This window comes from Copadichromis virginalis, linkage group LG5 (genome assembly GCF_057382275.1).
Source record: "Copadichromis virginalis isolate Kocher_CV1m ecotype Utaka linkage group LG5, C_Virginalis_male_GT1.1, whole genome shotgun sequence".
NCBI classification, from domain to species: Eukaryota; Metazoa; Chordata; class Actinopteri; order Cichliformes; family Cichlidae; genus Copadichromis; species Copadichromis virginalis.
Window position 1 is genome coordinate 29023951 of NC_140622.1, and position 20667 is coordinate 29044617.

A 20667-nucleotide genomic window follows, 5' to 3' on the forward strand; every position below is an offset into this window, starting at 1 on the left:
ACAATTTGCTCTCTAAATAGAAACCGAACAACTGCTTCTCCCTATCTCATGAGGCGTTCAAGATACAGAAAGGATAGTGCAAAGGACTTTTCACCACGAAAGTAAAACGAGCTGCGCTTTATTATAGCTTCGCGATCAAAAGCTGAAGCATATATAAAAAAATCTGCATGTATTATCTTATAAAGTTAAAATTATTGTGGCGATTACTGCTGAAAACTCAACCAGTGAGTCATTTGTGGTTTCTGGTCTCTGAACACACTTTGATCAGATGGTCACCAGAGGGCGCGCCATGCAGGTGAAAGTCCTACACTGACCACAGTACTTGAACACAACGTTAAAACGAAGCGAAACCGATATCGCAAACTGAGAAGTTACTAGAGACTGCCGGCAAGTTCCATATACCTCCCCCTGTACTAAACTCTACCCAGGCAGAGTGTGGGTCTCAGCCACCGGGACAACATACATGCACTGAGTAATGCCATTATTAGCAACGTTCATAAGGGCAACAGATAGTTTGTGAAGAGGGGAACTTCCTCGTTGTGATCTCTCAGACTGAGCAGCCGGTAAGACATGCTAATAGTAGCAAAGCTATGCTACGCTATGTTAGCTGCCATAAAACACCATTCAAAACCCACACGAGTTAGCATTACTTAGCTAGCGAGTTAACGCATAGAAAGAGTGGGAGTAAGACGCGTTTTTAAGCAAAATCTCGAGGAAACAAGATTCAGTTGTGGCTCTTTTTGAAAGTAGGATTTAAGTAATGGTTTGGAGAAAATGTCATGAACAGAATATGACTGTGTAACTGTTAGCGGCTAGGTACCAGATTAGCTTACAGTTAGATGAGCAGGTTTGTTAATTTGGTGTGGGGTTTTTAACCTGAGGTTTAACTGATTTAAGTTAAGCCTGTGGTATATGTGAGTGCAAACTATTAGCTGCCATCAAATCTCAGTATTATTATTATTATTATTATTATTATTGTTGTTGTAGTAAGGCTACAGAAGCTGAAAGTGGAAAGTATTTTTATTGGTTTGTGGTTATATGTCATATGACATATGTTATATGTCAGAGCTGGGTGCAGGATTTCACTCTATACATTTTTGTGGACACCATGTTAATTAATTAATTGGTTAAAAAGTAAAGGCATGTGGAAGAGAACATAAAGCACCACTGCAAGAAAAAAATGACTTCAACTTAATTGTTTAATTGTTGTACAGTGTAACTAATTGAAATTTTTTTTTAAGATTAGACAAGATATTTTATATTAATTCCAGATTTGGAAAATTCTTTAATTTACAGCCCTGCCAGTGGCCTCAAACAAAAATAAGCCTCTGTGCACTAAGCAAAGCTATTTGATATATATTCTTGTTAGTCAATCTAAAATTGCCTGCATCTGAATGTGACTATATAGTGTTGGTAATTAAAATTACTCTTGTGATTTAGTGTTAATCAGGCAGTCTCATGGTGTGCTTATGGTACAATTTTTTATATTGAAGTGATGATAAAATATATACCTTATAAGTAGTGATTACTTTCAGTATATGGCTTGTTGTGACATTTTGTTTCAGTTTCTCTACAGCACAAAACAAAAGCCGAAGACAATTGTCTAGTTTTGAATGGAGAAAATCCTCTTTGAGAAACTAAAATCTCTAAAAAAGTATTTTTTTCCCTCTAGTTTTACTTAAAAAATGATGAACTAATTGTCAAAATAATTTCACACATTTTTCAGGTTAATTGTCCGTTTCAGACCAACACTGGTGAATACAGTAACAAAATAAAAATAAAAAAACAATGAAGAAGCATCTTTGACAAAAAATATAGATACAAGCTTCTCTTGACTGACACATAAACAAAGCTGTGTGTAACAACTAATATATCAATTTCTTTCTTTACAAAATTGTTGTAGAAACACGTGCCTCATTCAGCCACCACACAGAGGTGGCGAGGTCCACATTATTCCTTTGTATGAATAGAAATCCAGTATTTTATTGATGAGTCATTTCAGTTACATTTGAATTGTCTGATGTTTTAATCCACATATAAACCAACCATTACTGTATCATTCTAGGTAGGAGCCAGCAAGAAGACATGCCACCAAAACAGAAGTCCAAGTCCTGGGCTGAGCTGAAACAAGCTGGCAATGAATGTTTCAAGACAGGCCAATATGGCGAGGCCACAAATCTCTACAGCCAGGCAATCAAAGCGCTGGAGAAGAACAGTAAGTATTATAACCTGAGCGTGCATACACTTCACCGAGAAATGAGTGTGAAGTATGTTTTATGTTCCTGTGACCTTATTTGATATAAATCTGCATTTTCCTAGGGATGGAAATTGATCAATTTAGTGGTTCCAATTCCATTAGAGGTTCATGTTGTCTTCTCATTCGGTTCTCACTGGCTCCTTTGAGACTCACCACCATCATTAAGCAGCATATCCAAAAACATTAAATTCATGCAGATTAATTGCATGTGGTGGTCAAATGTGTGTGCATGCTGGAGGTATTTCCCCTCTTTGTTGATCAGTATTGAGGTTGTTACTCAAAAGATATATTACACAGAACACTTTTCTTAAAAGAAATGCAGTACTTTGTAATGTAGTACTTCACTACTCCCAAGAGGAAGTAGTGAAGTATTCTTTGCTCATAACCTTCATTACTTTAACATTTCACTACTGTAAAATGACCTGATAGTTACCAGTTAACAGTATAAACCTACTGGCACATTCCTGTTCCTCAACAAAAACCCCAATCCTAATGCTGACACACATACAGTCTTTCTCTTAGTATTCAGTTATGAACACAAAGCAAAGATGAAAACTAGCACAAGAAGACTTCACAGTAGGGCTGCCACAAACGATTATTTTGATAGTCGACTAGTCACCGATTATTTTTGCGATTAGTCGACTAATCAGATCATCATCCATTGGACGTAAAACTACAGCTTATTGCACCAGCAGCATCTGCTCTTATATAACTATCATTAGCTTACAGCTTTAAGTGTTTACGGTCTGTGCTAACTAAAAATAAAGACAAGATGATAGTTTATTAAATTTTAATGAAATTTGCAGATTGTTTCGGTGAAGTTTAATAAACTCCTTGCTATCTAAAATATAACAGGACACTGGAGTATATTCTGGAGCATCTCACACTTCTGATAATCAGTTGTCTGCTTGACGTTTATTCAGCTGTGTAAAAACTATAACTTTAATCTCAGACAAACTGATTTACTCAGGAACAAATAAAATACTAAAAAAAAAAAAGCCAAACAATAACATTTTAAGTTATCTAAGTGACTCATATATATTTAACCTGAGTAGCGAAAGACGGCGGTGGGTTTGAAAACGATTTGCGGGGAGTCCGGTGTTCTCACGGCGCTAGTGAGCCTAGCCCCCGGCTCGCTAACGAGCTAGTGGGTAACAGATGTCTCCGAAAACGTCGGAGCGCTTTTGAAAATATGTGGTGTCCTGATAAACTGAGCAGATATTTGAGGTTTACACAGCTACATTCTCGCCTGAAAATATGTTAAACGTTTATTTTGTGACCCAGAAAGAATAATAAGAGTAACATTAAAACTAACTAGCTGCCGCCATTGTTGGAAACTGCGCTGGGCCGCGCTATGAATTCTGGGACACAGCTGCTGCTTCTTCTTCGGGGTTTAACGGTAGCTGACATCCTTGTACATGCAATGCTGCCATCTTCTGTTTCAGTCCGTTATTACACTCTTAAATCCTGCCACTTATTCCTGCGTCTTTTGTAATCTTACAAAGCTTCAAACGACGCATCGACTATTAAATCAGTCGTCGACGATTTTGATAGTCGACGTAATCGTGACTAGTCGACAAATCGTGGCAGCCCTACTTCACAGTGATTATGATTCTACTGTAGAAACATTACATTACTTTTGTGTTTCTCCATAAAAATAGAAGTAGAAACGGAGGCTGCAGCCTGACTGCTCATCCGTTTTTTACCTGTTGAAGTTCAGGGTTTGAGTTCAGGGGTTGGTATTTACTCAGCTTTAACATCACTCTGGGTCCTTGGCTAGCTTAGTGTTAGTATGCTTGCAAAGGGCCAAAGTTGTATTAGCAACATAATGCAGTTGTTTCTGTGTTGGATGTAGTTTGCACTCTCATCCTTTTGTGCAATAAAAATAAGTACATGCTGTAGACTGAACCGCTATTTTCCTCCTCCAGCACACAGATAAGCAGGATCGATAGGCAAGCAGACCAACAATTCCAAGGAATTGAATTATTGGGAACCTATTACTGGTTCTTAATTCCCATCCCTACATTTTTCTTCTTCTTCTTTTTTAAACTGACATACAAAAAATTGTCCTAGTGGCTCCATAGTGCAATACTGCAGAGTTTGCGCTATTGCGCTGGCAAGAGACAGTTTGCTTGTGGGTTTATATTAGGAAGGGCTTTTGGCATAAAACTCTGCCAAAACAAATATGCAAAGCTACCTGCTCTGGTGACCCCTTGTGAATAAGGGAGCAGCAGAAGATATTTAGTAAAAAAGGTCTTAAACAATAAAATGAAACCCATATGAATGTAAAACCAGTGCTCTTTTATTTTCTTCTTCCTTTCCATTGGCTCTGACTAAAACCTCTTTGGGGAAAATCAGTGTGTGTACACTGACATCCCAAGTGAATATACTCAGTCTAGGTAGTCTCTCTATCTGCTTCCTCCACTTATGTGTGCAGAGCTGCACACATAAGTGCAATTAGTACTGCAATTAGTATTTAGTATTACAGTACAGGCAAAATGCTATAAGAATTGAGTGCAACATTAAATTGTATCAAATCCCTCATCTTCCTCGCTAGTCGCAGTTTCTAACATGGCTATTGTAGCATCAGGGAACAGCAAAGCAGTTTTTGAGAATTGATGCCATGTTGCAATAAGTAGAGACTTAAGACTTAAAAATATTTTACAATGTGCTTGACAACACTACAATGCTGTGTTGTGTGATTTGTGTTTTCTGGTCATTTAATGAATGTTTTCTTTCTAACAGTTGCACATGTCTTCAGATTAATAGGGTTATTTGTTGTTTGACGATCTGCTCTTAAACACATCGTTTTCTTCCTGTTAAGGTAAAAGGAATCCAGAGGATTTGTCCATTTTGTATTCAAACCGTGCAGCCAGCTACCTGAAGGATGGCAACTGTGGGGAATGTGTGAAAGACTGCAATATGTGAGTGTGATGTTGCAATTTGGATTTCATGCATCTTTCTTTCCTCAGATCTTACACCCTGATTTTCTTATTTGGGGTGTTTGATTGTGTGAGAACATCCAACCTTTGGTAATGTAACATAAGGGAGACGCTCAAGTACATGAAATAAAAGCAATGTTTTGTTCTGTTCTGTATATTGACTTCTGTAGTTTTGTCCATTAAACTTATTGTTAAATTTTTAATGACGATACGTCCATTTTCAGCCTGTTCATTATCAAAATATTATCTAAATTATGATTTTAACATGTTTTCTTTCAGGTCTCTGGAGTTATCCCAGTTCAATGTGAAGTCTCTGCTTCGTCGTGCTGCTGCCTCCGAAGCTCTGGAGCGTTATAGGCAAGCTTACGTAGACTACAAAACTGCTCTACAGATTGACTGCAACATAGCAGCAGCTCACGATGGCACCAACAGGTATGTTGTCTGTTAGCTAGCTGAGTGATGGTTATATTTTAGCTTACAATATAATATTCACCATCTCTGAGTTTCTATAGCTGCAGTACCTTAATACGAGCCTTTCCAATCGCACTGTGAACAATATCAACATATTGTGTTTGTATGGCATGTTACTGCCAAGTAGACCAATCACAGTTGTTTCCGAGTTTGATTTTCCAGATCGAAATAAACAAATCTAACCAGTTTACACTTTACAATTTACAGTTTTGCAGAAATATCAGTACAGAAATATCTGTTTTAGGAGGTTTAAAAAAACAGATGGTTTATGCATCTTCTTGGTCTGTTGTAGGTTTTAAACACTGTTCTGTAATCCCCCGTCCCCAAGAAAGAGATTATGAAACCATAATGAAAATACACAGACCTGACATTAGACCTACACATGAGTATTTGTAAATACATTAACAGAAGTGTCTTCACAGTATCTCTAAAAGTAAAAGTGTTGACTCCTTGGTTCCATAGTTCAAGAACAGAACCTGAACTTGTGGGCAGAAGCACAAAAAGTTTGTTTTTCAGCTTCTTCTCTGTTCACATTCTTGTCACTGTTGTACTGTTTCTCAGGATGACAAAGGCACTCACAGAGACAGACGGTCCGTCATGGAGAGAAAAGCTTCCTCCCATTCCCACAGTTCCTCTGTCTGTGAAGGAAAAACTTGCCCAAAAGTCTGCAGGCAATGTCACCCAACAAAGTCCAACACCTCAGCAGAATGGCACAACGCAAACAAAAAAACCTGGTACATAGATTTATGAAAAATTATGTTATTTAAAATTATGTTATTGATTTGAATTGACTGAGTTCCTTGTTAGTGTCAAAGAGTTGACCAGCTTCATGAAAACATAACCATTCATTGGATTTTTTTAAAAGTTACTTAGAGACGGAGCAGCATTATCATATTCAAACTCTCTTTTTTATGCCCCCCACCTTTTCCTTACCTTCTCCTCAGCTCCCAGTGATAAAGAGATAAAGAAAGCTCAGGCCTTAAAAGAAGAAGGCAATGCCCTGGTGAAGAAAGGAGAGCACAAGAAGGCCATAGAGAAGTACAGCCAGAGCCTCAAACACAACCCTACAGAAGTCACCACCTACACCAACCGGTGAGCCTTGATCATCAACATCTGTGTCTCTGCAGTGTTGTATTTAATATTGCTCCAACGAATATATCAACCATCATATATTATTTGGTCCTGTTTTTGTTTGTTTATAAAATAAAGACTCCTACAGATTTAGCTAAATATAGCTTTGGCAGTTATAAAAAACCTGACTATATAAGAATAGTAATATGTTCACAAAGGTGGATGATTTCAATATCGTTGAAACTGTGTTAAAGGGATTTGCATACCTATGAAAACTTTAAAGATGACATGGTATTCATAATATACATTTTAAGATTTTTGTTTTGATAACTTTTCTCTGCTTTAATATTCAGTTGCTTTATTTAATCAGGAGGCATTTGTACTATGTTGGGCAGTTTCTGTGTAATGCCCATTGCCTATTAAGCCTGTTTTTTAGTGGCTGATGGAAATTTGCAAGCTGTAGCTTATATGGACTAACTGCTGTTGCACAGTAGATGAGTCATGTTTTTCTGCGTGACTGGACAAAAATGCTAAAATCATTAGCTCAGTACACAGATATTACTTTACACTTAAGTCTTTCCTGACTTTTTGACATGAGTAAACATAACACAGTAGCACTAGAAAACAATAACAAACACAAAAAAAAATATTAAAGAAATGCCGGGACTCTATTTCTCTGCCGCACTGTGACATGAATTCGGCCCCTTAGCTTGTTATATTTTCTTTGGAGGATCCTTAATGTGGATTTCTGACAATGAATGGTAAAGAATCAGTCTGAATCACATGATGGCCCTGGACTAAGATAAATATAAATTAAAAAGTAAACAAAAAACACTTTAGCTGGATATTAGAGTTCGTTGAAATGGAGTTCACATTTAAAAATATTTCAGTAACAAATGAACAAATGAAGAGGCTAGAAAGCATTTAAAGGTAAAGTTTTAGGTGTGTCAGTTAAATAAAAGCTTAGACAAAAAAATGAATAATCTTGAAGAACCTGAAAATAAATACAAATTCAGATTCATCCATTTTGGAGTGCTCTGATCACAGAGTGTTATACATGTAGTGAAGCATTTTAGATTGATAATTAATACATCATGGCAACATTATTGTTTGACTGGACCTTCAAATAAATAAAGATGCGCCCAGATGTTTTAAATGTGGTTTACTGTGTGTTGTGTGATTAGGGCGCTGTGCTACCTGTCAGTGAAGCAGTACAGAGACGCCATCAGAGACTGTGACGAGGCGCTGGTGATTGACAGCAACAATGTCAAGGCTCTCTACAGGAGGGCTCAGGCTCACAAGGAACTCAAGGTAAGAGCACGAGTCTTCATCACCGCGCTCCAGCTTCTGATTCCCACACAGCGCAATCAGACGTTAGTTTCAAAAGTGTCTGCAGGTTTTCAAGCTAAGCGACAAAATAAAAAGCATTTCCTGCCTTGATAATTACCAGCGTTTCCCCTGACAGTCTCTCCTCATTAGTAGTCAAAACACACAGGGGAGACAGTAAGCTCGGCACTCACAGCTACATGCAGTGAAAAGCTCAAGTCAGTGTTTGGAGGTTTGAGTTGTCAAAAAGACACGAAGAGAGTCGATTCTTCATTTCCACCTCATATTGTTCAACGTGATTTTTATCTAGACATCCAATTATCAGTGTCTCCTCTTCCATTGCCTTGAGTAACAGATAACCTGCCAGCGCAAGAAAACAAAAAGAGGGGGCAGGGGTGCAAAATAAACAAAGATTTATCATGTATTTTCTTTATTCATGTTCTTCTTTTCCTGTGATTGTGAATCTCAATACTACATCATTGATCATAGCTAGCACTATCTCAGCTGGGTTCAAGATCAGGTCACCTAAAGACGTGAATAAAAATAGTAGTTATTTCAGATAGAGAAGAAACAAGAAGGCATTGTCTACCGGTTACCCAGACTAGGGCACTAGTCACTCGTTCACTCTTTTTTTTTTTTTTTAAAGCTCAGTCAATGCTAACCACCTAGTACCAGCTGTTCCTGTCTTAGTTGTGGGCTTTAAATCATTCAGCTGGTTGTGCAGAGAGGAACTCGTTTTTTCATCGTTTTGGACGGCATTTTTTTTCATTGTCACAAAGTACTAAAGGAAATGACTCGTTTTTTTGCTGGGTGACGTTTTGTATCTTGATCTACTTTGAGATGGAATTTAGAAAAAAATCAGTTTGAACATTTATTTTGTCATGTGGGATTACAGTCACACTTACAGTCATAAGTGTGACTGTAATCCCGTTTTAATATTAAATGGTAGCTAAACAGAGGTGTATTTAAACACAAGAGAGCCTTCATTATGTGATTAGTGTCACTTGTTTACCCATGTTTAGTGTTTCCCATAGAAATAGATTGAATTTGTGAATATATAAATAAATAATAAAGCACATATGCTTTGTGACAAAAAGTAATGGGATAGTTATCAACTTCTTCCTCATCCTCTACTGTCTTTGACTGAACCCAAAGGCAGTCGTCCTTGTTCTGCTCTGAATCTGGTCTGTGAGCCTCAAGACTTCCAAATAGATGTCCAGAACAGAACAAGGACTACTGTTGCCTGATGCAGTCCAACGTGGTGGAATCAGACCCTGACCCGTCACAGGATGACAGTCGAGACTGCCACAACAACAGCAATCTGATCAGACTGTTCACAGGGAAACATGAAACAGAAAGTTCAGTTGATGCTCAGGTCCTATCAAAATAATGGCAAGGGGATCTTCTCAAAGTAAACTGATTGAGTTGTTTTCTCAGATGAATGAAAATTTAAAACTAAATAGCAAAATATATGCAAACTATAAGGCAGCGGGCAAGAGACATTATTATTTACTTGTTAGTTCCAAGCTGGTTTGTTTTTAAAAATGTTCAAGTTCACCTTGTGAGAAAGCACATACGTCAACTGTGGATTAAATTGCATTGTTCTGAACTGTGTTGATTGTTTTTATGCAGATATTGGTCACTGACTCTGTTCTACTGAGGTGTTTTTACTTTCAGTTTCTCTGACCTTGTCAGCATTGTTTCATTTTTAATCTCTGAAACTTTTTGCCTTCTCCCCTGCAGGACGTCAGAGCCTGCGTGGACGATCTGAACACTCTGCTGAAAGTGGAACCAAAGAACTCGGCCGCCTTGAAGCTCCTGCAGGAAGTGCAGAAGAAGAAATGAGGACAGGTCAGGGACTAGAGGCAGCAGTAAGGATGTGTCACTGCTCTGAGTGCAAGAAGCCAAAGTCATCTTTTTTTATAAGAATCAGTTGGTGGAAAATAGCAGAACAGTGACATGATTCTACTGTCTGTGAGTCCAAGACCAGGCCCGTGTTTCCCAAAACTCCTTCACTGAATTCCTGTTTGATGTGTTTACTCTCACTTGAACAGACATGAAGTTGGTCTCAAGGTGCTTGTAGAAAACCACATCAGCTCTGGATACTTAGAAATGATGTTGGAATAGGAATGAAGCAGCCTTGGAAATATTTCTTTTACCACTTTTAGCTTGTCAGTTTCCAATCATCCAGTATTTATGGTTATTTATTTTACTCACACACCTCAACCTGGTTCTGAGAATAAACGTTTACCATCGTCATTTGTAAAACTTGAGCAGGCAGTCAGCTAACGTGACGCTCCTGCTGGGTGCCAGAACTTAAATTTGATGTTAATGTATGTTTTGACAAATAAATTTACCTCAAGGGTATGCACCTAAGGACTTTTCCAAGACAAAAAACTATGATCATATTCAAACCCTGTGAAACAGGTCAGTCAACAAGTTTACTTTGCTGATGCAAAATCTGAGATGCAGCTGAATTCTCCAAAAAATAAGCCAAGTTGAATCAGACATGACATAGAAATCTGAGAGACTACAGGAATAGCAAAGAGGGTGGCTCTGTGGGTAGGGTTGGCGCTTACTATCGGAGCTTGAGTGTCATGGTACCACTACATGGCCATAAATGGCATGAGGAAGGCAAAAAAATGCCTTCATATTAGCAGGCTGAGGTCTTTTAGGTAACCATGGATAAAATATTATCTTTAAGTTTGATGAATCCCAAAAGTTTTGACAGAAACTGAAAGAGTTTTTCCTTAGAAATCAGTTGCTGTTGAGAAGCCCACTTTAGAGTTAAATCACAAAGCTTCTGTAAACACTGGTGATCATAGACGTTAAGTTTCAAGGTAACAGCCAATTCAGATGTTTTTACTCTCAGGTAGTGTACTTATTTATCCCATGTTTGGAGTACATGTTTCTGTTTCTAGGTCCTTTGATATTTATAATGTCCATGCCATATAGGATAGCTTGCATAGATTTCCTCAGTAGAGTCTGATCTAGTTAACTTGTGAGGCAGTCATATGCCTGCAGAGCTGTTTGTGTGAGAGTTCAAGTAGCAAGCCTTTTGCAGCATATCACTACAGTATGTATGCTTTGGATTTAATTTCCTGGAATAAAGGAAAACATTTCTTTGGCATTTCTTCTTAATTACTCCGATGTAGGAAGGTGTAGTGATGCTGCAGATTTTGATGTCAACAAAAGAATTGCCTTTTTGTTTTTGTAGGCCAGCCCAGAAGTTCGTACTGCCCCGGTTCCTTCAGCCAAAACGTGATTCAGACTTTCCCAGGAAGTAGGCTCAGTGGGGAGTAAAATTTTGTAATACCTGTACGTTTTGTACAGAATGATGATCTTTAAAAATTCATGATATGTTTGTGCTTTAAGAATAAGCAGTTGCGAGCTGTAAAATGTTAATGTTAGGACACAAACCAAGGGTGTTCAACTCATTGTAGTTAAAGGGCCACATATGGCGCAATTTGACCTGCAGTGGTCGAGAGCCACTGATAAATTACATTAGCTGACCTGCTAAAGATGTGAAGTCTGTAAATGTTCCACTGTTTTAATGAGCCATCAGTTTTAACGATAGTATTTTAGTTCACTGCTTTTGATCCATGCTGGTATCTCAGCAGTACGTTTTATTGATAAAAATGTAGTTGTTATTGATCGAACTGTCACCTGACATGTAATGGGTGTGTTGGACCCATGTTTGACTCGCTTGCTATAAACAAACCTCACCAAGGTTGCTTCTAACTTTAACGTCACACCACTAGGCTGTTATGGGGCATGCGAGAGCGTAGAAATTCTCAGGTGGCCGTCACCTCCTTGCACATTTGTTACAAGCCAATGAAAGACTTGTTGAACGGGCTGTTTGATGGACGAGTCTTACTGGATTTTTGAAACCATGAAGGCTTCGATGGTGACGACTCAAGAAAAGCTTAACTGAACAAAGTATGAAAATCTGTTAACCGCAGACCTTTTTTGAACATCTAAAAAAGAATAAATAAGATAATACATTTAAAAAAACAAACAAAAAATGCACTGACTTTAAGGCAAGTGAAGTGGAAATAAAACATACCAACTCATTTCCAGGTTGTAAGACTTGTGCAGTCTGTTTATGGTTCAAATTATAACTAAGAGCGGAGTCCTTCTCTGGTTATCTGCATATATTATCTCTGTCACCTATTGGACACCGCATTCTTACTACTTTGCTTCATTTCATTTCTCTCTGTCCCAAGTGAGAGAGGTTGGCTTGGTACTTTAGCTTCGGAACGTCGACTTGTTCCCCTTCTCTTGACATATGCAGTATGTGAACCAAGTAGTAGTGTCCTCACACGGGTCCTTATGTACAAAGTATTGCCTCATTCTGTGAACTTTCTATTTCATTGTAGATAGAGTAAAATTTCTTATTAACTTGCTGTAGCTTAGCATCTCCATCCTGACTAAAGTGCCTGTGTCCATCTTTCATCTGCTGAAGCTAAAATCATGTTTTTTGTTTCAGTGACCGCACCTCCACATGTATATCAAGTTATTCATTCAGGGAAACTTTGAAGCACATCTATGCTTGATCCTTTGTTTTATCTCACTGTTGTTTTTGCAGTTTGTTATTTTAGTTTTGTCACTTGCTTCTGTTTTAACTGCAAATAAATTTGAGGGGAAAAAAAGATTGAGCATGCTCTACCTTCTTTTAGTCTTTAAAATAAAATATGACAGCACTTGATCACTTGGCAGAGCATCAGATGAAAGTAAGACAAACTAACTACACCCCTACTAGCTTGGTAGTTATTAGCTTACCCCTTTAAGTGCTAAGATACCTTATTTTGTATATGTGTTGGTGTTGCTGCTTCTAAAAAAGACAAATGACACAAGTGACACAGGTTTACAGTTTCCCCCAATTTGCTAAGCTGACCAGGTGCTGCATACAGCGTCATACTTACTGTAGGATTTGATCGTCTCATTGATTTATACACAACTACACATGGATTTGCTTGTGTCTATGTAACATAAACAGCAAGAAGAAATAATTTTTTTAAAATCTGGATGGCTTTGTGCAATCTTTTTTCAATATGACACGAATTATTAAACTTAAAATCTTTCTTGCCTACAAAATCTTGAATAATAAGGCCCCATCCCATCTTAAAGACCTCATAGTACCTTATTATCCTGACCAAACACTTCGCTCTCAGACTGGTGGCTTACATGTGGTTCCTAGAGCTTTCAGACGCAAAATGGGAGACAGCGCATAAAGCTTTAAGGCACCTCTTTTGTGGAACCAGCTCCCAGTTTGAATTCAGAAGACAGACACTCGCTCTGCTTTTAAGATTAGTCTTAAAACTTCCCTTTATTTAAAAAACTGATTCCAATAGTTACAGGCTGGATCAGCTTATCCTGAACCATCCCTTAGTTATGCTATAATAGGCCTAGACTGCTGAGAGGCTTCCCATGATGCACTGGATACTTTCTCTTCTTTATGTGGGAAACTCTGGGAAGATCAGAACCTTCTGAAGTATTCACACCAGGCTGTCTGGCACCAACAACCATACCACTTTCAGAGTCATTAAATTCAGCGGTCCCCAACCCCCGGGCCGGTCCCTGAGTCGTTTGATACCGGGCCGCGAGAGTTGAGGCTCGAGTGTGAAATGTATAGTTTTCAGGGTGTTTACCAGTTTTTATCGTTATTTTTTTTAATCGTTTTTATCGTTAACGCTGTTTCCCTGGGTCTTTTCCCGTGTGTTATGCATAAATTATTTATCTGCAACAACTTAAAGGCCGGTCCGTGAAAATATTGTCAGAAATCATCAGCATAGCTTTTTTTATTTTTTTATTTTTTTTACATAAAGATTAGCATATTTTATAGTCAAATGAAAACATCGAATTCCATTTGTTATGTTTGGAGGTTTTCCTCCTCATCTGTACACACAAGTCAGCCTCAAATCGAAAGTGCAACCAAGAAATTGAGATAAGTGCTGTTTTTGTTGGCAGCACACTCAGACATGACTCCTTCCCCAGATCCGGTCCAGTTCAGTCAGGCAGGAGAGAAGCCAACAACTTCACTTAACTGTAAAGCACTTACAAAGAACTACAGCAGCTTGTCTTTCCTCTCAACTAGTTTTCTAAAAGAAAAAGAAAGTATCTGTCAAATCTAATAGTGTTTCCTGTGAACTACAGATAAAAAAAACAAAAAGAAAAACAGGTTGGCATTTTGCAATGCAGTCAATAAAAAAATAAGGTTCACAGACAAAACCGTTCTTCATCAGGCCTGACGTAACCTTTAACACCTCTTTACCTCCTAATGTGTCTCATTATGCTCAGCTTGACTAACTAACTTCAGTAATTCAGTTTCAGTTTTACCAAATTACATAGTTCTGGGCACAAAACTAATGGTCTAATATCTCCTGTACACAAAGAAAGATCCAGAAATCCTGCATAGCCCTTAATTAATAGATGTACAATGCTCAAGTAGCAGTTAACTATCATCTACATTCACACCACTCAATCTCTCACCCCGCTGAGTGTGCGCACAATAAAATATTCAGAAAGACAGCACATCAAAGTGGATTCAACACTCGGAGAGCAAAAACGAGCTCAAACAGATAAAAATACGAAAGACTCGAGCAGCCAGAGCCCGATATATTCAGGGGGTGTTTAGAGGTAGTGCAGACTCTGAGCTGCACACCCGATGATCCATCCTCTACTTAATATTGACATTTTTAGCTAAATCTGCATTTCAAAAGATCACTGCTGCCATAGTCAGTCCTGAAAAAACATATAAAAACATGTTAAAATTAAATACAAGTGTATCTGAACCTGCGTCATGTTCATATAGTCAGATATTTCAGAGTCACAAGTTCACATATCACTTTATCTTCTTCACATCTGTGATGAATCCGTTTAGGATCATCAGTGAACCTAGCCTAGCATAGATGTCCTTGGGCTGCAGGATGAAATCGGAGTACCTGGAGGAAAACCACACATGCAACTCCACAGAGAAAGGCCCCAGCAGGGGTTCAAACCAGTTCTAACCACTCCATCGCCATCCTGTCCGTCTTTCACAGGATATTTTAGGTAACTCTCATATTTGGTGCATTGTTTTGTACTTTGATGCTGTGTGAGCACTGGAGGAGTAGATTATTTCCCCTCAGACGGCTTGGAAACGGTTGCAGATTGCATCAGCTCTTAGAGCAGTGGCTCTGGGCGTTACTGGGGCTGAAGCAAATGCCTCAAACTGACGTGACTTGGGACCAGCGTGGTCCTCCATCACAGTAATATTCACTTCAGGGGATACTGGAGGGTAAAATTCCTCCGGCTTTAAATAGTTGTTTGTAGCAGAGGTGCCTTTAGATTCTGTTGGCTCTCCATTTTTCTTGGAAACCAGCTGCCTGAAGCAAACCCTCTCCCCCCTTCCCATTGGTTCAAACATTTAAACTTTTTCCACTGCTGTAATTTCACACTCAAGTCAAACCTTTTTAAAAGTGATGGTTGTTTATTCCTTTACTATAACTGCAAACCCACTTATATGGCAACTATAACAATAGTAAAGTTTTCCAGATAGATGGCTGTTTCAGTGTATAAAGTGGAGGTGCTACGTTTGCAGTCTTTTCCAATTCAAAAAGTTTTAGAATACATTTCAAACAGTGAGACCAATGTGAAATTTATAAACATTTCAAAGTGATGTCATGTGCTTTATGTAGTCTATACTGGTCTATTTGATATCCCCGTGTTGGTGTTGAGGCTCCATCATCCTCATAATGTTGGTCCAGGATCAACGGTCATATCTTGGAATGTGGAGGGGAAAAACCCCTTTGTTTATATAAAACTCTTCTGGTAAGCATTTCAGATGTTTTCTTTATTAATTTATACAAAAAAATAATAAAAAAAAAAATTGTATCATCGTTTTCTTGTTAGCCAAATTTAGGCTAGTCATGTTAGTTTCCTAGTGAAAGTTCTTAATAGCTTCTTGGGTAATGCTACCTGAACGCTTAGACGTGACTGGCCAGGTGAAATGTTGATCCTGTACCAACATTGTACATCTATTCAATTCAGTAGTTTTATTTACATAGCGCCAAATCATGACAGCAGCTCCTTCAAGGCACCTTCAATCAACCACTGTTGAGCAAGCACTTGGCAACAGTGGGAAGGAAAAACTAAATTTTAACCAGAAGAAACCTGCAGATCCAGGTTCAGGGAGAGGCAGGTTTGTTTGATCAAGGTCTTTTAACACCCATTGCTCATTCGATCTGAATCAGCTGATGGATCTGCAAACTTGTAGCTTTTTTTTTTTTTTCTTAAACGAAACTCCAAGGGTGGCCTCATCCAAACCACGTGAGAACATTCATCTTATATAACAATGTAAACACATGACAAAGGGTGGTAACAAGAACATTTTCCTTTAAGATTTATATTTATTTGGAGACCATTTCCAGCAAACTAAATGCACCAGGATAGTTGCTATAGTTTGTTTACTCTGCTGCAGAATGCAAAGCATACCAGCCTACAGGAAGATTGCAGTGTACACCTGGTAGTCAGGTCAGATTGAGCTTGAATCATGTTCTCACCATAGAATAAACTCTCTGGAGATGTAGCTCTGTAGTCCGAGCGGTTGACCCAGATATTGTGATGGCATTTGCACAAATTAACTAATCCCACAGCAAAAACCAAGCAGAGATCAATTATAAGCACCTAAATAGCAGTGGCGTGTCTAGAAAATTTTTGTTGGGGGGGCCAGGTAGGGGCACAGATTTGGAAGGGTGGCAGATGTAATTGGCAGATAAAGTTAAAAAAAAATTCTACCAACCGTTAATCAAAGGAGCTTGCAAGCTCCTTTGACTACGATGACCTGGATGACTGAGAACCTTCACAGACCTACCAACCGTTAACCATAATTCAATAACCCTATAAACCTAATAACCGAATGCGCTTTTAACTCTTATTCGAATGAGATTTTAACCACTATGGTGCAAAGTTTTTAGATACTGTGTTGATAAAGTACAAGAGATACAATCAGTGCTTTGTCAGTGTTTACTCAGTATTCAAGGACAGCAATATTTGCATAGTATTTTTACTGACATATAGTGCACATGTGTTTTGGGAAAAACATTTTTGAATATTAAAATACGAACATTTGTAACAAACAATTGACAAATTAGCCAATTCCAATGTAAAACTTTATCTGCCTGTTAAAAAAAAGAAGATAATCTTCTCACAAACTGGTGATTTTGAAACAGGAAAAAAGTGGGGAAACAACTGAAAAGACTAACATTTGAATGAAACCTGAAAGCAAGTAAATACTTTCTATGCTGCCTTATGGTAAACTTTGGTAATATTGATCAAGAACAACACTGGCTGATGATGAAATACAGTCAGCTGGCATGGTGACACTGCCAGTATTAACCTGCAGGGCTGGACTGGGACAGAAAATCGGGCATTTTGACTACAGACCGACCCACCAGGTATTAAAGCCATAAAGCCTTTGAATGAAAACAAATGCTGTTGTGACAGTCCCATATGGAAAAGAAATAGTAAAAACTTACATGATTTACTCATGAAAGTGGCCACTTTCTTATTACTTTCATATGTTGTTTTAGTATCCAAAACATACAAGATTCATTATATAATCTTTCAAGGGATCTTATATCTGTTTTTACTCTTGTATGCTTTTCATACAAGTTTCACACAAGACAGATACAAACTTTATAAAATTTATATATATCTTTTCCATATGTACACCGTCTTGTTGGTATATGTATGATTTCTATACATTTTACATCAGATAAAAACTTTGGTTGTAAGATTTAGATAATTATTTAATAAAAGCTAGACATTTTAAATGAGAATAAGAAAGAAAGGTATTTCTTTGTGCCCCCCTTTTGCCTGTTAATGCCCTACCTGGCCCCCCTGGCAAAACTTTCCTAGACCCGCCCCTGCACAGTTACCAGCTGTCAGCTACATAAAAAAGGATCCTGGTGTTATTTGTCTCTCAGAAACAGTTCATAACTTCCCTTCAACTCATCCATGTCACCTAAAAGGTAAACCTGTTTCTCCATCACTTGTTCAGCTCTGATGATTCAGTAAGGACATCTCCTGGTTTCATCTTCATGTTTCCCTCTCACCACATAACCAAACCGACATCATGACCAGCAGGTTTACAGCTGTGGCTCCAGCAAACATCAGCTGATACTAGAAATTAATATTAAATAAATTCTAACAAAAGCTGATCAAGCTTAAACGTGCTGCTGTTGTTTAGCGCGACATCTGCTGGTTTCCTTTCTGGCGCAAAGTGGGCGATAAATAAACAAGAGAAAAAAGCCGATCAGCTGATCATTGATCAGTTTCATGATTGAAGTAGCAACAGGAGAGGGAGGGGGGGAGAATGAGAGAAGTTCACTATCAGTAACATCATAGCACCCACCCAGCTGTATAAAAACTCCGTCAAGCTGGCTAGAACGCAGTACGAGTTATTGTAACTGACAGTAAAAAGTCAGCACAACAAAAATAAACTCCACCTAAACTTGGTTTATATCTGACCCAGATAGACTGCAGGTCATAACTTCTTACCTGAAGTTCAGTTCACCTGACACTCGGACTGGTGGCCGCCTCGGGGCTCTCCTCCTGCCTCCCCTTCCCTCATCCACCTGCTGGCCTCTGTGGAAGCCCCGCCATAGACACCACCAAACAACTGAGTTATTTTTACACATCGACCTGCATCTGGCCAATCCACCACCTCTCATTGTTCATGCCATTACAAAAAAAAATAAAAAATAAGTCACCGGGCATATGCCCGGTATGCCCGATGGCCAGTCCAGCTATGTTAACCTGCAACCAAATCTGCAGCTCCATACAGCAATGTTACGACTTAGATTATATCTTATAACTCATAACTCTTATGTTAGCTGCCCTCAGTAGCATACTGTCTGAAATATTCGACGGCTGCAATAATTCTTTAAGTGTAATTTTTTCCTTGGTATTCTAATTTCACCGAAGTTTACTAAACTCAACAAACTTAATATTACTTACCGGGACATTTATTCTGTCATTTTCTTTCACCGAAAAATTGTTTCGTGCAGTGCCGTCTTTCGTGCTTGGCTCTCCCACCTTTGCTAACTTGATGCACATAGCGCAGAAGCCAATGCTGCATTCACTTACACTCGGATATCTGAGCTTCACCGTGAAAACATAATCGTACATTTGATATTTGATTGAATTTTATTGTTTTGCCTTTGGGGTGGCACCTGGGGTGGCCAGTCTGGTTGGGGGGGTGGCCTGTGCCCCCCCAGGCCACCCCGCTGGACACGCCACTGCTAAATAGTACATATGTGAAAACATCCTTAGATTACTCCCTGGAAGTCTTTTCTGGACAGACATCTTCTTCACTTCTCTCCTGCCCCACCCAGCTCCCTCCGAGCTCCTCCACTTCACAAAGTGAAAGTTAAGTTGAAGGATCATGGTTCTGATGTAAAAGAGGCTATACAGTGTGTCGTGCAGACATGCAAGATGTCATAATAGGCCTGAGTGAATGATACATAGAAGAACAACATCTTAATCACGAGATTTGGCAATTTAATCTGGTAAGGTTTTTCCCCCCCATTCTCATAGACCGATTGATTAAATCCCTACAACTCAGTGTTCAGAGGTTACCATAAATATTCAGTGAAGAGCAGATTTAAAAAAAAACAACATCATCCATCCGCTTATCTCAAACACACACACACACACACACACGTCACACACATGGGGGGAAAAAAAAAAGATGTTTGCCAGCTGGTACAAAGTGATTCTGGTTTCCATGGAAAGTACAGCCCCAGTCATCAATGTTTTCAATAACTCATGCACCTGGATATTGGGGTTAGGGGTGGGGCTACTTTTCCTTACAAGTGTCCTGACACAGACAGCTGTAAGTCATCAGTATCTGAGAGGCCTCCCCTTCATTTTCATAGAACCAAATGTAACCTATTCGTGTGAGCTGTCGGAGACCTCTGGAGCATTTTTAATTGGTTATCTGACTAAAATTATGACTCACCTTGTGCTTCAGTCTCCGAGTGAAATTCTAGTGTTTTACGAGTCTGTTTTTTAGCCAAAAAAGCTGACTTGTGTCTTCACATTCTACCTTCACAGGGTAACGATGCAGCTTGCTAAATAGCCTTGAAATAAACTAAACATGGCGACTTCTGGTTCCAAAATCCCAACACTGAGGCTTCAAAATGCCCAGTTCAACACAGTGGCTACATCAGGCTGTGGTAATCATTCAGATGACTGTAAGGGATGCACAGAAGTGGAGTTTTGTTACGTCATATTATGTTCTGCATGTATACAAAGCAAAATTATAAAGGAAGTGAACCACTACACGAGAAATAATATAAATTGAATATAAAAAGTCTGATGCTGATGAAAATTCCCTTCAAGCCATGCATGGATTGAGTCTCTGGATCTGGATACTCGATAAGAGTTTGTAAAGGTGTGATGCTTAATGTCCACAATTTAATCAAAGCCACGTTGAGCTGACGTTTCTTTCTGATAAAATGCAAATCCGTTGATATCTAAACACACCAAAGAAAAACCTTTATGGCTGAAGGTAGAGGGAAGAGAAAAACATCAGAGGCAGAAGTTCCAACTATA

General features: G+C 38.7%; 1 protein-coding gene across 1 annotated transcript; it reads left to right on the forward strand.

Annotated features, from left to right (window-relative positions):
- Positions 1–315: 315 nt before the first annotated feature.
- On the forward strand, positions 316–12721 carry tomm34 (translocase of outer mitochondrial membrane 34). Its single transcript, XM_085457251.1, has 8 exons — positions 316–563; positions 2066–2215; positions 5082–5181; positions 5479–5631; positions 6232–6404; positions 6615–6762; positions 7926–8052; positions 9811–12721. The coding sequence occupies exons 2-8, from the start codon at positions 2086–2088 to the stop codon at positions 9910–9912; spliced, it is 933 nt and encodes a 310-aa protein (XP_085313377.1). The 5' UTR covers positions 316–563; positions 2066–2085; the 3' UTR covers positions 9913–12721.
- Positions 12722–20667: the final 7946 nt, after the last annotated feature.